The 23,753-nt window shown below is 37.2% G+C and overlaps 1 protein-coding gene across 5 annotated transcripts in view; it reads right to left on the reverse strand.

Moving 5' to 3' along the window:
- Positions 1-23,753, reverse strand: part of shi (dynamin-1 shibire) — a 726,486-nt gene that overhangs the window by 482,380 nt on the left and 220,353 nt on the right. For all 5 annotated transcript variants that reach the window (XM_068225570.1, XM_068225571.1, XM_067138081.2 and 2 more), the window contains exons 11-12: positions 21,516-21,684; positions 15,148-15,270 (exon numbers count right to left, since the gene is read on the reverse strand). In XM_068225570.1, the coding sequence (XP_068081671.1) occupies positions 15,148-15,270; positions 21,516-21,684 (292 nt within the window). The remainder of the gene's footprint in view (positions 1-15,147; positions 15,271-21,515; positions 21,685-23,753) is intronic.

Here is a 23,753-nt window from a genome sequence, read left to right on the forward strand (position 1 = left end):
ATCCTGGAACATTACGAGGAAAAGGATGAAACAGTAAACTTTACAGTGATATGCTGGCAAACAAGCTGAAACCTGCAATTCGCAACAAACGCAGAGATCAATTGTTGGAAGGAGTTCTTTTGTTGCATGACAATGCGTGTCCACATACCGCCGCCCACATCGCTCAAAATCTTCAGATGCTGCATTTTGAGGTGTTGGAGCACCCTGCGTACAGTCCCGATCTTGCCCTGTCGGATTACCACGTGTTTGGTTGGCTTAAAACTGCTCTAAGAGGCCATCGATTCAGCTCCGATCAACAGGTGAAGGAAGCAGTGCATACATGGCTTGCTGTGCCACCAAAAACCTTTTTTTGCAGAAAGTATCAGAAAGTTTGTGAAACGGTGGACCATGTGCATTGAAAAGCAGGGTGACTACATTGAAAAATGGTATCAATAGAAAGTGTGTACTCTTTTTATAGTAAATTATAAAAATTGATTGCAGACACTTATTGACTTGCCCTCGTACATTGAAAATAAGATTTGTTCATATACCGAAATTATCTCAAAGGCGTATCTTCTCACCAGTTGCTGCTGTTGTTGCAAATAATATATGAATGTGTTTTTCAAAGAGTATTTCCCCTCTATTCTACATAATCTTATTCCTGTTTACTCTGTACCTACCACGGAAACCACATTTAGCCCAGTGCCTTCCAATTGTAGTGCAACTCCTTGATTATTCTGGAACATATTTTCTGCCAATCTCTACACGAGACTTAAAATCATACAATCATAATAAACTCTCAAGTCGTAGCCCAGAGGGTTCTTAACCAGTTTCCAAATTTGACTTATCATCATTGCTGAAAATGTTATCAATTTAATGTGGAATGGGTTTCTCAGTGGTGCAAAATAAGACAAAGTTATGCTTAATACTGTCATGAAAACTGTAATTACTGTTTTCATAATTCTGTATTTGCAGCAAACTTACACATATCCGTTGATTTTACATCAATTATTATCTCTCAGAGATACAGAGCGAGTGCCAAGCTAGACATTCTAGCCTATATTGAGAGCACTGTGCTGCCACATTCACAGGCTGCCCTCACTTCATCATTCCGCAAAGATGTTTGCTGTTTATGTTTCATATGTCTATAGAATGCATATAACAGAATACCAAGAGAAAATATGTTAGCAGTACATTGGGATTATGGTATTAAGGGTCCATTATTACAAGACATCAAAGGCATTTATGCTGATAATTGGACTGCAGTGAGAATTCATGGTAGAATTACTCCTTAGTTCAACTAGTTACAGGGATACACCTTTTCCGTTCATAGTTTACATGGATCATCTAATGAAAGGTATATAGTGGCACAGAGAGATTCACTTTAGGTGGAAATGTAGTGAGCAGTTTGGTCAATGTTGATGACTGCATTTATGGCAGATTGTGCCGAAAGCATACAATCTACTATCTTGGAACATGAAAATAGCTGCAGTGGGTATGATATGAAAATTAACATTTCCAAGACTAAAGGGAACTGAATGTCAGGCTGGAATACAAAACTGGAACAGGTAGATCATTTCAAGTATTTAACATGTGTAGTAATGATGATGATGATGATGATGATGATGATAATTTGTATGCAACTATTAATTTATAGGATGGGGTCCTCAATACTAACTTTACTTTTAATGTGGAGACTATCAGATCATACATAAAGTTCTTCAGTGCCTTTGAATACAATCAAAAATTTCTCAAGACCGTAAGATGACCTGCTCTAAAGTTAGTTTCCTGTACAAAGACAATACTCACCATGATCTGATTAATTAGATGCCTGTCAAACATTACAGTTCGACTTAAACAGTGCCTCCATCCGAGGATGAGGACAAATCCTCAACGTCCATCATATCATTATCATCTCCTGACTAGGATTCAGCAGCAGAGTATTACCTCTGCTGCCTTGGATGCGGCCTTCACCAACCTTTTGGGATAAGGTGACTTATCCTTTGCCTTCGCTCGTGCAGTCTTCTCAATGGCCAAAGGTTGGGTTGGGTCGGCCCCATCTTTAGGCTTTTCCTCTTAGCAGCGATGTTTGAATAAGCAACAGCTGCCTTAGACAATTCAACACCAGGACTGAATAAGTACTTCTACTAGCTTCGATGTTACGAATGGAGGCCAAAACTGTGTCAATCTCTGTATAAGTAAACTGTAGTTATCTGCCTAACAGGGGCATTAGTGGTATTAAATCTCTTCTGAGCTTCCAGGAAGGAAACTCCCTCTAGTGTCACTTGACCTTCTCTAGGATGAATGAGAGTTTGAAGGATATGACAAAGGCATGAGTGGCAACATTTTCATTGTTAACTTTGCGTATTACGCACTGTACGATATTAATGCCATGGTTCTTCTACTATCCAGTAACTATCATTGGTGTTCAAATTCAGGACACAATGGAAGATGACTCCCTGAATCTGATTCAGAGCTACTTTTCCACCTTGATGGGAATATTGCCAAAGTGGTTACACTTCAACAGCACCTAGACTTGGGTGGAGCTGAGCTGCAGGTCTTCAATAGCAAGCTGCATTCCTCACCATTTGTACAGGGTCTAATTCTCCATATACTCCTTTAAAACGGAAAACATAACTGATTACACCACCTTAAAATCCCCCGCCGGTCCTAGAAGTGACCAGGAACTTTGGAGTGCTTGCACTAATCTTTCCACAATGGCTTTTTTCCCATGGGGTTGCACCTCTCACAGAATTAAATGTCAAAGACCTGCGTAGTGCACCAGCCTGGACAGGCTTCGAACATGCCATGTGCAAAAGTACCCACTCCAAATGCCACCAATTCCAATAATGGGCTGTCTTTGTAACCGTCACAGAGCCAGGCTTGGAAGGTATTACCTGAGGTCTGATGTTAAATGATGCCAAAGAGCATGAGAAGGGTTCCAGCTACAGCGTTCAGCTATGCAGGGATTACTGCCGAAGTACAAGGCACTCCCACACAATAGGATGTGTCCTTTGAATATATCATCACATGTAAGACAGCCTTCCCCAAGCAGCATGCACTTTTTAAATTCTGAAATGGTCAAACCCTCGAGAGGGACTGATGGCCACATGACCCTTTTAGTCACTTTTTATGACAAGCAGGGGATAGTGTGGGAGTATTCTATGCCCCCACCCATGGGGAGGTGAAGTCCCACAGAGCTTCATGCAAATATCTGAGGAACAATTCTACCTGGGGAGGAAAGATTGGTACTGTGGAAGAAGAATACTTCCCACTTTACTAAATGAAGATCACAACTGAAAACTTACTACACTGCTGTAGAGACACCATGCAATGGAACCTAATAATGTCGCTGATAGCACACATTAATTACATACATACCTTACCTCAGAGCACATGGACTCTCCCTTCCCACATCAGGCACATGCAAACTGGCGAGGCGAAGAGAGCCTCAATGTTAGTTGGCGGTCTAAGGTAGTGTTGTCATGATCTATTCGAAACAGGAACAATGGAGTTGGATGAAGACTGAATGTGCCAGAGGTCGTACAGCACGACACTGTCATCAAGGTCTTCAAGAGGCTTGCAGGGAGTCTGCATTGCCTTACAGAACAGTGGCATGGTGAATAAAAGCCTCAACGAGGGATGCCAAAATATGGCATCTACCAGATCGCCCTAGTGTCAGTTTCATCTCTTACCGCAATAGTGGACAGTGATCAACACCATACAATTCGTGACCTGGCCTGAGACACCAGATTAGTGCATATGACTGTGCTTCACATTCTGAAGGAACACCTGAGCATGAGAAAAACTGCATTACGATGGGTTCCGCGTGATTTGATATAAATGCTTAAATGGTTACGATATGACAGTGCTTGTAACCACTTTGAGCGCTTAACACGTTCCGTGCGGTTCGGGTCACCATGTGCCCCGAAACATGTTACTCTTTACATGTAACAAATATCATTTTTGGTCCGTATTGATGATGTAGATTGAAATAATAACATTAAGTTATTTATTAGACCACCTAATCAATACAAAATCGTCTTGGATGATTTACATAAATTTGTTAGCTAATAGTGGGACATGTTTCGCCTTCTCTGAAGGCATCATCAGCCATAGTCTTAACCTTAAATTAAAAATAAGCGTCTAAATAACATGTAGTGATGAAATGAATTTTAAAATCTTGAAGAGATTTGAAGTAAAATAACATTAAAAATAACAATGATGGTTTGAAAATACAATGTGATGAGATACAATAGTGGAAGTATTAACAAAATTACCTTAGAAGGCTGCTAAAATAAGTACAATGGAATAAAACAACAGATTGTTATACAACAAGTAGTAAGATTGCATAAAAGTAAAGTTGATAGTAATGGCGGTTATAATTAGACGATGGCGAAAAATCTTATGTAATCAAAGTAAAGAGGAGAGAGTAAAAGTCGAAGTTAGTCGAGAGATCCGAAGTTCATTATGATCTTGAAGATAAAGGATGAAAGTCAGATGCATATGGTGAAGTTGTAGAACACGTTGAGGATATGAAGTTGGTGAATAGAAGTTGAAGAACAGTTTCAAATAGGATCACTATGGACCATCTCAAAATTTGAAGTGATGTTCAAATGTTGTAAATTGTGAGTTTGTAGATATTCTAGTTGAAAAAGCATATACAAGTGGAATCTGTAAATGGAAGCAAGAAACGTAGAGTTAATTGTGTGAAAAGATATTTGAAAAATCTTGAAGTAGAATCGTATGCACTTACCACTTGACGGTGACAAAGATAGCTTGTAATATTATGAGTAAGAAGTATTTGCAACAGTAGACTTCTTGCTACGTGTGTTATAACTGAAGTTTTGTGTTGGAGGGGGATCTGTTTGCGTTGACGTAACTATTAGAGGGGGGCTGCTATTGGTGGGAGGGAAGGAAGAGAGTGTATTACTGCGCGTGTTGTAACGGTGTAAGGCTATTGGAGGGAGCGATGTTCCGGTGGGTGTGGCTATGGGTTTATTGGTTGTATTTGAATTAGAGGTACTAGCGGTGGGGGGAAGGGAGGGGGGTATATTAGCTGTAGAGGAGGTGGGAACTCTAATTGATGTGAGGTTGAAGATTTTTAAGAATTTGTTGGTGAGGGAAGTTGATTCTCGTAATAAAATAAGAATCTGTTCATACAAGGGGCTTTTTTTATCAATAGTGTCGTTTAGATTTTTATCTTTATTAAAATGTTGGTCGAGGAAAATAAATAAGTTTTCATATTCTGTCATGAGTTTGCTTTTATCAACTCTTTTTAGGATATGGAGGTCTTGTTCTATTGTGGTGAATTTATGCCCGGTGTCCCTCATATGGTTGGCCATTGCGGAGAATTTGTTGTGTTTTTGGGCATTGTAATGCTCGGCGTATCTGGTAGAGAAGCTGCGGCCAGTTTGGCCAACATAAGAAAAATTACATGTAGAGCATTTCAATCTGTATATTCCTGATCCAGAGTAACTATTGTCTGTGATGTTGATAGAGTTGTGATTGAAGAATAAATTGCGATTAGTGTTTTTTGTTGTGTAGGCTATTTTTATTTCGTGCTTCATTAATGAATTGGTTATCGGGTAAATGCTATGGTTAGTGAACGTGAATTTAGCGTATTTTGGTTTGACGGGTTTTAATGGAGTTAAATTGGTAGCTAGTTTTAGTTTGGTTTTATTGATGATTTTATCAATCATATTCGTGTTAAATCCATTGAATTTAGCTATTTCCTTGATGAATAGTAATTCTTTCTTTAAATTAGTAGAGGACATAGGGATCTTTAATGCTCTATATATTAAACTGTGATAAGTGGCTTTTTTATGTGAGTTGGGATGTAAAGAATCATTTTTTATGGTTGTTGGAGAAAAGGTGGGTTTTCTGTATATTTGGAAGTCGAATTTGTTCAATGCTCGTGTGATTTTGATATCTAAGAAGTTCAGAGAGTTATTGAACTCATCTTCTTTAGTGAATTTAATATTATTATCTAAGTTGTTGAGGAATGATAGTATGTTATTGCTGTTGTTGATTTGTTTATCAATGATAGCTATGGTATCATCAACATAGCGATGCCAAAGACAGAGTCCGTTGATGTTATTAATAATCTTACTATGTTCGAGATTATCTAAGTATATGTCGGCTAGTATTCCAGATAACGGGTCTCCCATCGCTAGACCTTCTTGTTTGTAAATTTTCTTATTGAAGGTAAAATAGTTGTTGTCTAAAACGAAATTAAGTAATTTTAACCATTCATCAATTTCGATTTTACTCAATGTGCTATGTTTCAACAGATTGTTTTTTATGATGTTAATAGTATTGTTGATAGGGATATTAGTATACATGTTGGTGATGTCAAAAGAACATAAAACGTGGTTTGGTTGTAGACTGAACTTATTTAGGGAATTACAGAGTTCGATCGAGTTCTTTATGGGGTTGGAGTTGTGAAATTTGAAGTGTTTTTTTAGGAATTTGTGTAGGAATTGAGAGGTTTTATAGGTAGGACTATTGATACTATTAATTATAGGTCGAATGGGGACATCTTTTTTATGAATTTTGGGCAGTGATCTGACTGTAGGTAATTTTGGGTTCATTACAGTTAATTTCTGATAATCTTGATCATTTAAAATGAAGTTAGAATTTTTCAGAAGGTTCTTCAAGTTACGCTGTATTTTGTTTGTAGGATCTTTGTTAATTAAGGTATAGGTATTGTCTGAAAAAAAGGTTTCAGTTTTATTGATGTAATCTTGTTTGTTCATTATTACTATGGTGTTGCCCTTATCTGCTTTTGTAATTACTACGTTGTTGCTATGGATTTTGGATTTCAGGTTTAGAATTTGTTTCGAGACATTGTGGTTATTATTAGATGTTATCTCATTAATCAAAGTTGGGAGTTTCTTTTTTACTTCATATCGTACGTCATTCTGTTTATCAATTGGGATTTGTTTATCGATATTAGTTTCGGTTTCAGCGATGGTAGTGATGATGTCTTCTGCCTTTTTGTGATTAGGCCAATTATGTTTGATGCCTTTATCTAATAGATTTAATTCTTGGTTAGAGAAGGTTGCATTAGATAGGTTGATTGTAGTGGGAATGTTAGTCAAATGGGAAGGGGACACTTTGTTGTTTGTATTTTGGTCAGGAGTTTTACATTTGTTTTCTTGAAGACTAAGTAATTTATGGTTTAGGGTTTTCTGTTTCTTGTCTAATACGTAAGATAGTTTGAGGTCAGTGTACCTTAAAAATGAGCTCCATTCAAGTGGGGGTAATTTCTGAGAGATGGTCAAATGAGTCCTATATAATTGTAAATTTAGTATAGATTTCTTCTTGTATAATAGTTTAATTTCATTTTTCAACCATATGTTGTTTACTTTCTTTTGAGTGGCATTAGATTTTGAATAGGGATGACTTTTTCTTTGTAAAGATTTGAGAAATTTAGGTACCAACTCTAATTTCAAGCAATCTTTAAGAAACTTGATATCTCTAGAAATCTTGCCTATTTTAATTTTTAGGTTTAAGTACTTGTTAGGTTTTACTATTGCCTGGTTGGCATTGACATTACATGTAATAAATATCATTTTTGGTCCGTATTGATGATGTAGATTGAAATAATAACATTAAGTTATTTATTAGACCACCTAATCAATACAAAATCGTCTTGGATGATTTACATAAATTTGTTAGCTAATAGTGGGACATGTTTCGCCTTCTCTGAAGGCATCATCAGCCATAGTCTTAACCTTAAATTAAAAATAAGCGTCTAAATAACATGTAGTGATGAAATGAATTTTAAAATCTTGAAGAGATTTGAAGTAAAATAACATTAAAAATAACAATGATGGTTTGAAAATACAATGTGATGAGATACAATAGTGGAAGTATTAACAAAATTACCTTAGAAGGCTGCTAAAATAAGTACAATGGAATAAAACAACAGATTGTTATACAACAAGTAGTAAGATTGCATAAAAGTAAAGTTGATAGTAATGGCGGTTATAATTAGACGATGGCGAAAAATCTTATGTAATCAAAGTAAAGAGGAGAGAGTAAAAGTCGAAGTTAGTCGAGAGATCCGAAGTTCATTATGATCTTGAAGATAAAGGATGAAAGTCAGATGCATATGGTGAAGTTGTAGAACACGTTGAGGATATGAAGTTGGTGAATAGAAGTTGAAGAACAGTTTCAAATAGGATCACTATGGACCATCTCAAAATTTGAAGTGATGTTCAAATGTTGTAAATTGTGAGTTTGTAGATATTCTAGTTGAAAAAGCATATACAAGTGGAATCTGTAAATGGAAGCAAGAAACGTAGAGTTAATTGTGTGAAAAGATATTTGAAAAATCTTGAAGTAGAATCGTATGCACTTACCACTTGACGGTGACAAAGATAGCTTGTAATATTATGAGTAAGAAGTATTTGCAACAGTAGACTTCTTGCTACGTGTGTTATAACTGAAGTTTTGTGTTGGAGGGGGATCTGTTTGCGTTGACGTAACTATTAGAGGGGGGCTGCTATTGGTGGGAGGGAAGGAAGAGAGTGTATTACTGCGCGTGTTGTAACGGTGTAAGGCTATTGGAGGGAGCGATGTTCCGTTTTTTTTTTTGTAGTGGGAATGTTAGTCAAATGGGAAGGGGACACTTTGTTGTTTGTATTTTGGTCAGGAGTTTTACATTTGTTTTCTTGAAGACTAAGTAATTTATGGTTTAGGGTTTTCTGTTTCTTGTCTAATACGTAAGATAGTTTGAGGTCAGTGTACCTTAAAAATGAGCTCCATTCAAGTGGGGGTAATTTCTGAGAGATGGTCAAATGAGTCCTATATAATTGTAAATTTAGTATAGATTTCTTCTTGTATAATAGTTTAATTTCATTTTTCAACCATATGTTGTTTACTTTCTTTTGAGTGGCATTAGATTTTGAATAGGGATGACTTTTTCTTTGTAAAGATTTGAGAAATTTAGGTACCAACTCTAATTTCAAGCAATCTTTAAGAAACTTGATATCTCTAGAAATCTTGCCTATTTTAATTTTTAGGTTTAAGTACTTGTTAGGTTTTACTATTGCCTGGTTGGCATTGACATTACATGTAATAAATATCATTTTTGGTCCGTATTGATGATGTAGATTGAAATAATAACATTAAGTTATTTATTAGACCACCTAATCAATACAAAATCGTCTTGGATGATTTACATAAATTTGTTAGCTAATAGTGGGACATGTTTCGCCTTCTCTGAAGGCATCATCAGCCATAGTCTTAACCTTAAATTAAAAATAAGCGTCTAAATAACATGTAGTGATGAAATGAATTTTTAAATCTTGAAGAGATTTGAAGTAAAATAACATTAAAAATAACAATGATGGTTTGAAAATACAATGTGATGAGATACAATAGTGGAAGTATTAACAAAATTACCTTAGAAGGCTGCTAAAATAAGTACAATGGAATAAAACAACAGATTGTTATACAACAAGTAGTAAGATTGCATAAAAGTAAAGTTGATAGTACGCTAAATTCACGTTCACTAACCGTAGCATTTACCCGATAACCAATTCATTAATGAAGCACGAAATAAAAATAGCCTACACAACAAAAAACACTAATCGCAATTTATTCTTCAATCACAACTCTATCAACATCACAGACAATAGTTACTCTGGATCAGGAATATACAGATTGAAATGCTCTACATGTAATTTTTCTTATGTTGGCCAAACTGGCCGCAGCTTCTCTACCAGATACGCCGAGCATTACAATGCCCAAAAACACAACAAATTCTCCGCAATGGCCAACCATATGAGGGACACCGGGCATAAATTCACCACAATAGAACAAGACCTCCATATCCTAAAAAGAGTTGATAAAAGCAAACTCATGACAGAATATGAAAACTTATTTATTTTCCTCGACCAACATTTTAATAAAGATAAAAATCTAAACGACACTATTGATAAAAAAAGCCCCTTGTATGAACAGATTCTTATTTTATTACGAGAATCAACTTCCCTCACCAACAAATTCTTAAAAATCTTCAACCTCACATCAATTAGAGTTCCCACCTCCTCTACAGCTAATATACCCCCCTCCCTTCCCCCCACCGCTAGTACCTCTAATTCAAATACAACCAATAAACCCATAGCCACACCCACCGGAACATCGCTCCCTCCAATAGCCTTACACCGTTACAACACGCGCAGTAATACACTCTCTTCCTTCCCTCCCACCAATAGCAGCCCCCCTCTAATAGTTACGTCAACGCAAACAGATCCCCCTCCAACACAAAACTTCAGTTATAACACACGTAGCAAGAAGTCTACTGTTGCAAATACTTCTTACTCATAATATTACAAGCTATCTTTGTCACCGTCAAGTGGTAAGTGCATACGATTCTACTTCAAGATTTTTCAAATATCTTTTCACACAATTAACTCTACGTTTCTTGCTTCCATTTACAGATTCCACTTGTATATGCTTTTTCAACTAGAATATCTACAAACTCACAATTTACAACATTTGAACATCACTTCAAATTTTGAGATGGTCCATAGTGATCCTATTTGAAACTGTTCTTCAACTTCTATTCACCAACTTCATATCCTCAACGTGTTCTACAACTTCACCATATGCATCTGACTTTCATCCTTTATCTTCAAGATCATAATGAACTTCAGATCTCTCGACTAACTTCGACTTTTACTCTCTCCTCTTTACTTTGATTACATAAGATTTTTCGCCATCGTCTAATTATAACCGCCATTACTATCAACTTTACTTTTATGCAATCTTACTACTTGTTGTATAACAATCTGTTGTTTTATTCCATTGTACTTATTTTAGCAGCCTTCTAAGGTAATTTTGTTAATACTTCCACTATTGTATCTCATCACATTGTATTTTCAAACCATCATTGTTATTTTTAATGTTATTTTACTTCAAATCTCTTCAAGATTTTAAAATTCATTTCATCACTACATGTTATTTAGACGCTTATTTTTAATTTAAGGTTAAGACTATGGCTGATGATGCCTTCAGAGAAGGCGAAACATGTCCCACTATTAGCTAACAAATTTATGTAAATCATCCAAGACGATTTTGTATTGATTAGGTGGTCTAATAAATAACTTAATGTTATTATTTCAACATGTTACTCTTATCCGTCGGTGCGAACTTCCCAGAATTGCGAAGTAAGTAACTACGTCCTAGTTACGAATTTCTGTTAACTAATGGCAACATAGTGTTCCAATTGAAGTAAAGGATCGAGGCATACTGCTAGTTTTGATCGGCCCACCGGTGACCCAATTATTTTCCGGGGTCATTTCTGTTTCACGCAATTGTTGAATCGGAACACTGTCGCACAGGTAAATACGCTGGAATGTCTCCTCAACAATAACGCACACAACAAGTGCGCTTGCATTGTTTAGGATTTCATACTAGGGAGTAAACAAAGTCAAATTCGTCAGGTCACCGGTGACCCGAACCGATAATAACTAAAGGCAGCATCGGGTCACCGGTGGGCCGATACGACGTAACATTAAGTCATCGAAATTCACTGCCGCAGGGAACGTGTTAAAGCATGAAGGAGAGGCTTTCTTACGGTGGATGAGACACGGGCCAAATCGTACGAGCCAACACTGAAACACCAATTGAATGAATGGCATCATTATGGGTCACCACCAAGATTGAAGGTTCGTCAGAACCCAAGAAATATGAAAGTTATGGTTATTAGTGTGTACAACTATGATGATGTTATCCTAACGCATTACATTCCCCCACAAAGGACCATCAATATGCTGTATTACTGTTCTTTTTTCGGAACACAACACGTGACCAGCCTTGAGAAAGAAGCGCCAGCACTTTCTGCAGCACCCACCCATCATTTTGCATGACAATGCTTGGTCACATACAGCGCAAGCTGTAGCTGATTTGTTCAGTCGATGGAGCTGGGAATTGATGTACCATTCACCATACTCCCTGGGCTTAAGCCCTTGTGACTTTGACTTGATTCCTTAGATGAAGGAACAACTTCGTGGCATTCACTTCAGAACTGTTCCAGAGATTCGTCAGGCAGTATATTGCTCCATTCGAACTATCAACACAACAGGCGCTGCTAAAGGTATTCTGCAACTTCCACATCACTGGCAATGGGTTGTACACAATGCTGGTGACTATTTTGAAGGACAGTAAAACTTGGTAGCATGTATCTTTTTTCTATTAGTTGTCATTATTGAAGTTCCAAACCCTCGTATCTGGCTACTTCAAACAGTGGCTGACGTTAAGTACCTTGAGTAATAAGATTGGGGGAAGGAAAGTCCAAGGATGTGGTTTTGGAATCCCCCCCCTCTACATCTCTTTGTTCTCTTTTCTGAAGGTAAGAGAACAAATCAAATTAAGATTTTTATGCAACTGTTAGTTAATAGGATGGGGTCCCCAATACTGAGTTGATCACTTGTAATGTGGAGATGATCAGATCATACAAAAAGTTGTTCACTGCCTGCTGCTTCTTTGGATGTAGCTAAATTCTTCAAGTGATTTTAGGAAATTTGGAAATTATTGCGACTATTTTTCTTTTAATGTTTATCACATCAATGTATATACATATTCTCTTTATCTATCTGAGATAAGGCTTAATTGCCAAGATACATTTGAACCTGCTTTATAGTAACTCTATTCTGCATAATTCGTATTTGTACGTAATTTCCTTTAGGTCCCGGAGATACAGTTGAACCTGCTTTATAGTAACTCTATTCTGCGTAATTCGTATTTAGGTCCCGGCAAAATGTAATTTAAAGGTGTGTTAATTAAGCCTTATTTATACGTAATCCGTTTATACGTAATTTGCTGTTATACGTATTAAGTGTCAGTGAAATATAACTGAGTTTTGCGTAATTGTAATGAGCACATGCTTTTTTAAAAGAAACTACAGTAATGACGAAGTTTCCACTTCGTCGGCGTAGGTGGTAGTAGAGTGGTCTGGTTTCGGTGCTGAAACAGAACACAAAGAGTTTCGCCGAGTGACATGATGGACACTTACTTATTGGCGGCTTAACAAAGGCCAACCGATCGAGTCCCCTTAGATCTCTATCTCGCTCCTTCTCTACCTTCGTCGTTTTTGACCTTCACAACGCCGCCAAAGATTAAGTTACATTACAACCAAAGTGGGCAGTTTCGGTGCGGAAACAAAAGAAAATACAGTAAATTTGTTTGAATATGATAAATTCTTTCATAGGAACAACGGAGAAGTAAAATGTCCACGGAGCCGGTATCTGGTGTTTACTGTTGAACAGTAGTTTTGTCATTCAGTAGCTTTTGATTAGCCATGGAGAACAGAAAAGGGAAAAGTTATACCCTAGATGAAAAAGTAAAATTTATACGAGAAGTGGACGCTAATCCACATTGCTTCAGACTTAGGGATTGCTTATACAACGTTATGTACAGTCATCAGTAAAAGAAACGCTATTTTGGATGAGTTCTTAAAACTGGGTTCAAAATCAGCAAAGCTCATCCGTCAGCAAGAAGGAAGCTACGTAGATTTGGAGAAAGCACTTTTCACATGGTTCCAGCAAAAGCGGGCTGCAGCTCTACCAATTAGTAGCGACACGCTGAAGACAAAGGCAATAGATTTAGCTAAAAAGATGAGTATCACTGCTGATTTCAAAGCTTCATCAGGATGGTTACAAGGATTTAAAGATTGTCATGGAATCACAGGGAGAACAATTTGCGATTACTCAAAAGCTGTGGACGACGTCACGGTGCAACACTGGAAAGAAGAGTTTCTGCTGGGTATCATAAGCGATTATCAGCCTCCAAACATCTACAATTGTGATGAGACCGGCCTATTCTACAATCTCCTTCCCAGTAAAACATTAGCTGAAAAAGGTGACTCATGCCATGGAGGGAAGGAAAGTAAAATTCTTATAACAGTACTTCCCGCCACTAATGCAGATGGATCTGACAAACTTCCTCCACTTGTGATAGGAAAATCGAAGAATCCAAGGTGTTTTAAGGGTGTGAAAACAAAACCTACGGAATATGAATCCAACAGAAATTCTTGGATGACTATGCTTCTAATGGAACAGTGGTTGAAAAAACTGCACATTAAAATGAAAAAGAAAGAGAAGAAGATCCTTCTTCTTATGGATCGATGTGCAACACATCCACCTCAAATCGTTCTGGAGAATGTCTGAGTGAAATTTTTCCCTCCTAAGTGTACCAGTGTTCTACAACCGCTTGATTTGGGCATCATTGCAAATGTTAAGTGCATTATAGAAAAATGCTGGTTCAACACTTGATAACACTGAGTGATGCAGGAAATGAACCTCTCTCCATTAATTTGCTACAAGCTATGGACTTTATTTCGACTGCCTGGAAGCAGGTGTCATCCTCCACAATCAGCAACTATTTCCGCAAAGCTGGTGTCTTTATAGAAGGGGCTGCCTCCAATGATGATTATGGGAACAAAGTTTTGTCTGGCAATGAGCTAACGCTATCGGAGGGTGTAGAATTCGATACCCTTGTGCATTTCGATGATAATCTGGCTGTATGTGGAGAACTACTGGATGAAGAGATTAGTGCTGATGTATGTCAACAACACGGTGATGACGGACCAGCTACAAGCGATAGTGGCAGTGATGGAGATGGAGGTAACGACTTGAATCTTGAAACACCTCAACTGAGTGAAATGTTAAATGCAATCAATGTGTGTAGGCATTACATCAGTGCGAGAAGTTGTAGTGAAAATGCTTTGAATTCATTACTAAGTTTGCAAAAGGAGGTTTATACTCTTAACGCAAGAAAACTGAAACAAGCCAAACGATCTGATTTCTTTAAGACTGGACCAAGTTCAAAATAATATTTTCTGCCTTAATGTGTTTATTTTTTCCATTGATTTTCAGTAAATGTATTTATTATTTGCAAGGATTTACACATGTAGGTCTATTCCATTGGTTTTTCAGTAAATATGTGATGTTTTGTGTAAGTCTGATTTCTAAGTAATTCTCAGTTACAAGTAGTTGTTTCTCTCCCCCTTTGATATATGTATAAGTCAGGTTCAACTGTATTTGGATTGAAACACTATTTGTTTTATTTACATGGTGCTAGTTTCTACTGAAGCAAAATGTTTCCGATAGTAAGCATACCTTCTATACCTAATCTAATAATTATGAAAATTACCTTGTATACATTCCTGCCATCAGGATTGAAAAGTGCAAATGTATGCCTTCTAGACATGAAACCTTGCTCCACATCTCGTAATTTCAGCCCATCCAATGGTAGCATGAACTTCTTTTCACGTTCCTAAAACCAAAAACAACAACAGACATTAAAAATGTTCTTATGTGTTAATGCTATTAATTATAAATAACAGATTAAAATTAATTGTACAAAAAAAACAGATGGATGGACCTTAAAAATCAGAGAAGACTTCAAAAAACTGGAAATGGAGGAAAACAAGGTCAGACACAGAAAATGGCAGCTGTGGAGCAAAAATGTGAGAGGCACAATTTCAAGATCATAAATTGGAAGAGGAAAGATTGATACCACTAAAAAGTGAGGAGATTGTATACCCATTAGGACATGCTAAAGTGAAACAAGATCATTTAAATTTTTTAGTAACATAACTTCTATGATGATTCGACAATGTACGTTGTTCAGTCTTAAAACATCCTACAGAATTGTCTTCTTTGAATTAAAGGACACGGAGGTTATACTTGTAGATGCCTGAATTAAATTTAGGAATTAATATTTACATTTTACCAGTCCCTTACAGCAATTCTGGCCCACATGAAGTTTATTTCAGACTGCTTATTCACAACTACAATTGTATTCTTAACATTCACCTTGAAAAATTTGTAAGTACTCACCATTTAATTAGTTGTGTAATACACTAAATCTACAAATGTTTGCCCCAAGAAAACTTTTTTAAATGTTATGTTTTGTTGCATCTATAACAATGACAATAATACATTATAACTGGGAGATATTCCAGCAGTGATGTTTGCTTATATTACAGTCCAAGCCTCAGTTAAGATGCTTCCTTATACAGCATCTAGGCAAGTGGATGATGCAATATCCACCTGAACCATATAACTCGCCTAGTGCTGTCATGGTCTCAGCTAACCTGTGGTAAGCTTCTGTACAGTGTACAGCATGACCGCTGCTTATACAGCAGTAACCAATTGGTTCAGAGCATTTTGTAGCTTCTGAACTAAATGCTGAATAGTGTATTTTCATATACTGTAGATTTTTAAAACATGAATGTGCTGGGAGAGTGAGAAGAGAATTCCACAAGCTATTTCCTGGAGCGTGAGTGCCAACAAGTTATGGAATTGAGAAAATTATGAATAAATTCAAAATTATGTGTTCACTGCTAAACAAAAAACAAGTTAAACAACTGCCTGTCTTAACTGTCAAAAAAATTCAGGATATTTGTGAAAACTTCAGTGATCCGTCCCGAAAATCCATAACGAAACAGGCACAGTAAAGTGAGGTTTGATATTCTTCTGTATGGTGGGTGGCAAGAAAACTGAAATTTAAACCTAAAAAGTCACAGAAGAGCAAAGTTCAGGTCCATGAGATCCAGCTGCAAGAAAACATTATTTATTCAGTCCATCAATAGAGGTTAATTGAATCTTGAATTACTGCCATTTTCTGTACAGTACAGCATGACCGCTGCTTATACAGCAGTAACCGATTGGTTCAGAGCATTTTGGGACCAGTATTGGTCACATGAGAAATAATATTTCATGGAAATCCAATTCATCACCATAAAATAGTGGGGTTTTTTTTTGCTTTACATTGCACCTACACACATAGGTCTCATGGCGACGATGGGACAGGAAAGGGCTGGGAATGGGAAGGAAGTGGCCGTGGCCTTAATTAAGGTACAGCCCTAGCATTTGCCTGGTGTGAAAATGGGAAACCACGGAAAACCATCTTCAGGGCTGCCGACAGTGGGGTTCGAACCCACTATCTCCCGATTACTGGATACTGGCCGCACTTCAGCGATGGTAGCTATCGAGCTTGGTAAATAAATAAATAGAAATTTTGTGCACTATTAGAGCTAAAAGGCAACTTTTTTTAAACACCACCATTAATTCTAACCAGTACATAGAATTAAAAATGAACAAACTTTTCCCTCAGTTGACTGAACAGGGAAAGGTTGCTCGGATATTTCCAGCAAGACAGGGCAAAAGCGCATACCTCAATTAACACAGTGCTAGATGATTTCAAGAACAGGAATAGTTTCTGGTCAGCTTGCTCTCCTGATTTAGTGTTTTGCAACTCCTATTTGTGGAGTATATTGAAAGATAGAATGTACAAAAGTAACTCCCATCATCACTATCATCATCATCATCATTTCCCAACTTCAGTTTCCCGGGTATGGTGTACAAGTGCTCGCCATCTCCTTCTGTCTTCATACATCTTCTGATCCAGTACATCCTCCCATTTGTATCCTCTCTCCTCCACATCTGATCTTACAGTCTCTATCCAACGTTTTCTTGGTCTTCCCTGTGGTCTTCTTCTTATGAGATTAAGTTCGAAATATTTTCTGGCAGGTTTTTCCCTGTTCATTCTCATTATGTGCCCATACCACTGAAGTCAGTTTCTTTATGGCACTGGTAATAGGAACCTCAATACCAGCTACTTTCCTATTCACTTCATTTCTGATCTTGTCCTTTCTGGTAGTTCGGTTCATGGTTCTAATGAATCTCATTTCAGTTGCTTGGATTCTACTGAAGTCTTTATTTAGTAGGGTACATGTCTTTAACCCGTACGTGAGGATTGGTACGAAGTAAGTGTGGTACATGATTGTTTTTGCTTACTATGGTATTTTGCAGTCCCAGAGAAGATTTCTGACTTGACTGTAGAAGTTTGATGCTTTCTGTGTCCTGCTGAGCATTTCCTGCCTAACAGTGTTGTCTTTCAGGATTGTGCTTCAGAGGTACTTGAAGTGGGAAGCTGATTTGATTTTTTCTCCTTCCAGAAATATATTTGAGCTTGTTCCTTCCCTGTTGATGGTCATTTCCACTGTCTGTTTTGCTCATCTTCAGTCCAAAATTTTTTAATGTGTTGTTCCATTCATTTTCTTCTGAACTTCAGCTTCTGTCTCTCCCCATAAAAGCACATTATCAGCAAATACCAGGGCATTTGGTTCACTGTCCATTTTCTTGATAGATTTGATGACCTTGTCCATTACTATTACGAACAGGAGTGGTGACAGAGCACTTCCTTGTTGGACACCTCTCTTTGTTTCAAAACATTTTGATCGTCCGTAGCCTACCTGGACACAGCTGTAGCATTTCTGGTATAGCATCTTGACTTTGTCAATTAAGTACTTTAGCACCTTTAGGTCTTCCAGACATTCTCATATCTTGTTTCGAGGAACACTATCATATGCTTTTTCAATGTCCACAAATACAATCACAAGATTTCTTCCGTATTCCCAGTACTTTTCTGTCAGCATCTTTACTGCAAAGATAAGATCCACAGTACTTCGAGCTTTCCTGGACCCGTGTTGTTCTTCCTCAAGCAAAGGTTCCACTATCTTCGTCTCATTTCCATGATCTTTACCATACAAAAACTGAAGAAACACAAACTGCACAGACATTTTGAAGCTTCTTACACTGAAAATTTGAAGGTTCATGTGGCTGAAGTGCAAAGAGTGAATCAGAATATCATCACATGCTACAACGCTTGTCTACAGGCTGAAGGAGAGCATTTTCAACACTTACTGTAATGGGGTAAGTTTTACTGCTTTTCTATCTGTTTTCAATCTGATTATTTATTTATCAAAGATCAGTTTTCTAGTGTGAAAGCGACCAAGTTATTGTTTACTTACATGTGGCATGCAGGAAAGATGGCAACCCTTGCAGGACTCTCCCTTCACATGTAATAGGAGTTTTAAACTATACTGGGCAGCAAGCAAAAAATAATATATTTATAGTGGTGGTGACAATAGTTTTAAGGGGAAGAACAACTATATAACCTTCCACTAAAAACATTATCCTACAAATATCTCCTACACATGCCAGTTATCTATAAAAATATGTTCATCACAGATTCTAAATCAGCATGCCCTGGTCTATCTCTGCATAGAAGTGTGCAAGTCTTGAGTCGCACAGCTGACCAGAAATTAACAACTTATCTCCCAACTTCAGTTTTTGAAATGGAAAAAATTCTGAGTGAAAAGAGAGTTAAGTCAATTACACAATATGCCAGATATACCTTATTGGTGAAAATAGATATAACTCTTTTTAACATCACAGTCTACTCTTAACTACTACCCACTTAACCTTTGACTACACATGCTTATTAATATACGTTATAAGTACACGTATGGTATATTTTGTACACCAAGAGAATGATGTCATGAAACCACTTAAACATTTTACCTTTAATACAGGGTACACATTAAATCAATTAAATCAACTATTCTAAAAGCAGAATAGTTTGATTTAACCATACATATAATATTTTATTGGATAATAATGTGAAAACATTACATAAAAGTACAGAAATTGTCGGCAACTTGAAGAAATAGTGAAGTATCATTGTACTGAATTCTGGAATGAAACTACTTGGAAATATTGTTCATAAATGTGGAAAACAGATTTCACTTCTATCACTTCAACCACATTTCAGCCCAGTCACTCTATGTTTTCACCATAATCTCCATTGTTGCATTCTGGACAAGTGATCACAGTAATCGTATGTTCTTCACACACTGATCTCTTCTTACATAAACTACATGTCATCATTGTCACCCTGTTCTTCCGTCTGCCACAAGAAAATCACCGCTGCTGTCATTTTCGATGCAGGGTCTTCTTCTTGCTGTTGCATTTGCCTTTTGTATTTTTTCAGAAAGAGCTGGGTGACTGCAGGCATGTTCTTAAGTTCAGCTCTGTCTTCTAGAGAAGCTTTCATCAAAGACATCAACAAGGCTCTGAGAAAATATCTTCAGTATTTATGGCCATTCTCAACGTGTGTTGAACTGTGTAAGATTTGACTGTTCATTCCCGCTATATTTGCCAAATGAAAAAGTAAAGCTAAAGGCCATCTCCTCGTTCTTCTTGATACCATATCACTCAATTTATTCATGGTATCTACATCACCTTTGTAGCAATTGTAGTCCATTATTATAATGAATTCCAGTAATTACTTTGAAGTCCTTTAATTATTATTTATGATCTACTGTATTTCTACAATTTAATTTTCTCTATGTTCATAACCTGAAGTAATATTAACCTTTGCAGGGTGAGGAAGGCAAGGTGCTATTACAGATGAAAAAGGAAATTAAATACAGTAGAGTCTCGATTATCCGAGCTAAACGGGACCTGGAGTACGTCGGATCACCGAAAATGTTGGATAATACAGAATAACTTTGAAAATGAACTGAAACAAACAGGAAGGCTATACTCTAGTACTAAAACAATGACATGTTTTACGGTACTCTGTTTATTTAATTATCAATTCAACTGTACAGTACATGCAGTATTGAACGAAAACATTCCAGATGTCTTACAAAAGGAAACTTTTCTCCACAGATATTAAGCTGCCTAATGACGTACCGTTTTTGCCACCGATGAAGCCACCCAGCACTGGCAGGAAAATTAGGGTCCCCTTCATTAAACTCCTTCTGGAAATACACAGCCTTTTCCTGTAGAATGGGGCCAGATATTGGCAGGTCCTTCTCCCAGTGTTGAGATAACCAAAGAAATAGTGCTTCACTTACATTTTCGTACTCACATTTTTCATTTTTTCTCTGCTCTGGTAGAGCACCACTTTTAAATTTCTTCCCTCTGTTTTTTCTAGTCTCCCACTGTAACACATCCAACATCCATGAGCTGAAGCCACATTTTGAAGAGTTTCGCCTTTGTCCAGTCTCTTTAATGCACTCAACTTGTCTTCCATAGAAACAATCACTTTCTTCCGTTTACTCGCCATACTCACAAAGGATATGAAAACTATAACATCCGCACCCAACCAATAGTACAATGAACAATGACTGAAGACTCACTGCACCTGTCCTTGAGATAAAAACTGTCCTACCGCCAGCGGTCAGGCCAGTGCTTGTCCCATGGTCGCACCCTCCACAGCGGGTGCGCCTGAATTTAGTCTCCACCAAAAGTTCAAATTAAGTCTACCAGTGTCGGATAACACGGAATGTCGGATAAGCGAAGGTCGGATGAGCGAGACTCTACTGTATGAGATTTGAGTAATGGTTGCAAATTACTTTTATAAAAAGGGCAGGTGCAGATATTAAACATATTGCATATACAAATGGAACTTTAAAAATGATATAAGATACTTCTAAAATCTCTGCAAGTTTCGGAAATTGAATTACTTTAGTGAAATTATCTCTCATGATTCTTAACCAAACAATGGCAGTAAAATATTAATTCTCTGTAACAGTCCATTCACAATACTGCTATATAATGAGTGAATATTGGGAAGAGAAAACTCGGAAGAGAGCACAACACTAGTGAACTGCATAGTTTCTAAGACTAACTCACAATACAAAAAGTAAATTAGGCCATTACCTCTTCATCCTTAAACCAGGAGATGTTCTCAGATGTAAGCACAAACCAGTAGTCTCGGGAACCACCTTTCATTATACCGAGGTTGTGGATGCACATGTATCCTTTACGAATGACTTGGTTTCCAATCTTCCTACCAGCTTTTGTAGAATTCTCTGATGACTGTTGTGCACTATCAATTAATATATTTTATTAGACAAACATTGTCATTTAAAAAGGCATTGTAAAATACTTGCTTGACCAGTATAGCTCTATACCGGGTGCATCAAAATTCAACGACAAAATTTGAGGAATTTTTCCTCTTACACAGAAAAGGGGAAAAGGGTACAACTACAATGGTCAACAAATGCATAATTACAGTTACCTGACCTTTTAGTAACGTTAGTGCAATCCGACACTTCTAACATTGAAGCAGATTTACAATGAATATATCTATAATGCCAGCTGGAACACAATCAATCAATCAATCAATCAATCAATCAATCAATCAATCAATCAATCAATCAATCAATCAATCAATCAATCAATCAATCAATCAATCCAATCACCACTGATCTGCATTTAAAGTTGTCACCCAGGTGGGAGATCCTACCAGATTGTTTACCAAGCCTTTTCTTGAATGACTTCAAAGAAGCTGGGAATTTATTGAACATTTCCATTGGTAAATTACTTTATTCCAATCCCTAATTCCTCTTCCTATAAACCAATGTTTTCCCCAATTTGTCCTCTTGAATTCCAACTTTGTCTTCATATTATAATCTTTCCTACCTTTAAAAACTCCATTCCAGCATATTCATCTACTAATGTTGTTTCATGCCGTCTTTCTGCAGGCAGCTTGAAACATACCATAGTCAAGCAGATTGCCCCCTTACTTCCATGTCTTCCCAGCCCAAAGTTTGCAACATTTTTGTAATATTACTCCTTTGTCGGAAATCACCTATAACAAATCATACTCCTTAAATTTTGATGATTTCCAGTTCTCAAATCAGGAAATCCTAATAAATAATGTTATTTGCTTCATGTCCCACTAACTACATATATGATTTGGACACGCCGAGGTGCCGGAATGTAGTCCAGCAGGAGTTCTTTCACATGCCAGTACGAGGCTGACATATTTGAGCACCTTCAAATACCACCGGACTGAACCAGGATCAAACCTGCCAATTTGGGGTCAGAAGGCCAGCGCCTCAACCGTCTGAGCCACTCAGCCTGGCTCACGAAATCCCTCTGAGGGTCCTATACACTAGAACCATACTGTAATTGAGGTCTCACCAGTGACTTATAGTACCCTCTCATTTACATCCTAACTACAACCCCCAAATACACTCAAAGCCATATGTAGAGATCTGTAACCTTTATTTACACTGCTGTAAATGTGATTACCTTAATGAAGATCTTTTCTTACAGTTGCTCGCTTAGCACCCGGGGGACATGTGCAGAGTAATGAAGAGGTAAATTCTGAGGACGTGATGTCTTGCAACCCATTGATGTTTTTCCAGGGTATCATCTTTAAATTTTCTTATTATGATGATTGTTATCAGATTCCCCCTGAATTAATTTTCAACAGGAACTGATGATGACTCCAAGGGAGTCGAAATCGGTTTTCTTATAATTTTAATGTATCTTACAATGTGTTGAATGGTGGAACATCCCTAAAACTCTGTCTTATTAGTTAAACGTCAACACGGAAGTGAAGATCATAACCTACGAAAGTCTGTAACATGTTCGTCCTTGTGCGAGTGTGAGCAATGTTATCGGCAGAGGAGAGCGCGGGAGGGAAGGGGGAATGTAAACAAAGGGAGTGAGGAATGGAATGTGTACACAAGTCCGGCGTAGAATATGATGCCAATAAATTGAACTGACAGTATTATAAAATTTCACGATTTCATCATATAAGACATTGACTTTCTCCGAAATTTAATTTGGGTTGAAAACTGCATTAAATCTTTGATCCAAGTGAATGTGGATATCTTCCGAGATATTGAGTAATTTGCCCTTCTGTAAGATCTTCATTGTATTCAAGTCATTTTCAATGGAAGGGGGTGAATGATTGAAATCTTCCATGTGTTCACTCATGGCCAAGAATCTATTGTATCTTTTTGCACTGACATGTACATTGTTGCTGATATTAAAATTTCAGCCTGTTTGACCTATGTAGCTTGCCCAGCATTCTGCAATACGAATATCATTACTAGTAATACATTTCTAAATTCGGGAGTCTATAGAATGAAATGTAATCAA

Source organism: Anabrus simplex, chromosome 1 (assembly GCF_040414725.1).
Source record: "Anabrus simplex isolate iqAnaSimp1 chromosome 1, ASM4041472v1, whole genome shotgun sequence".
Lineage (NCBI taxonomy): Eukaryota > Metazoa > Arthropoda > Insecta > Orthoptera > Tettigoniidae > Anabrus > Anabrus simplex.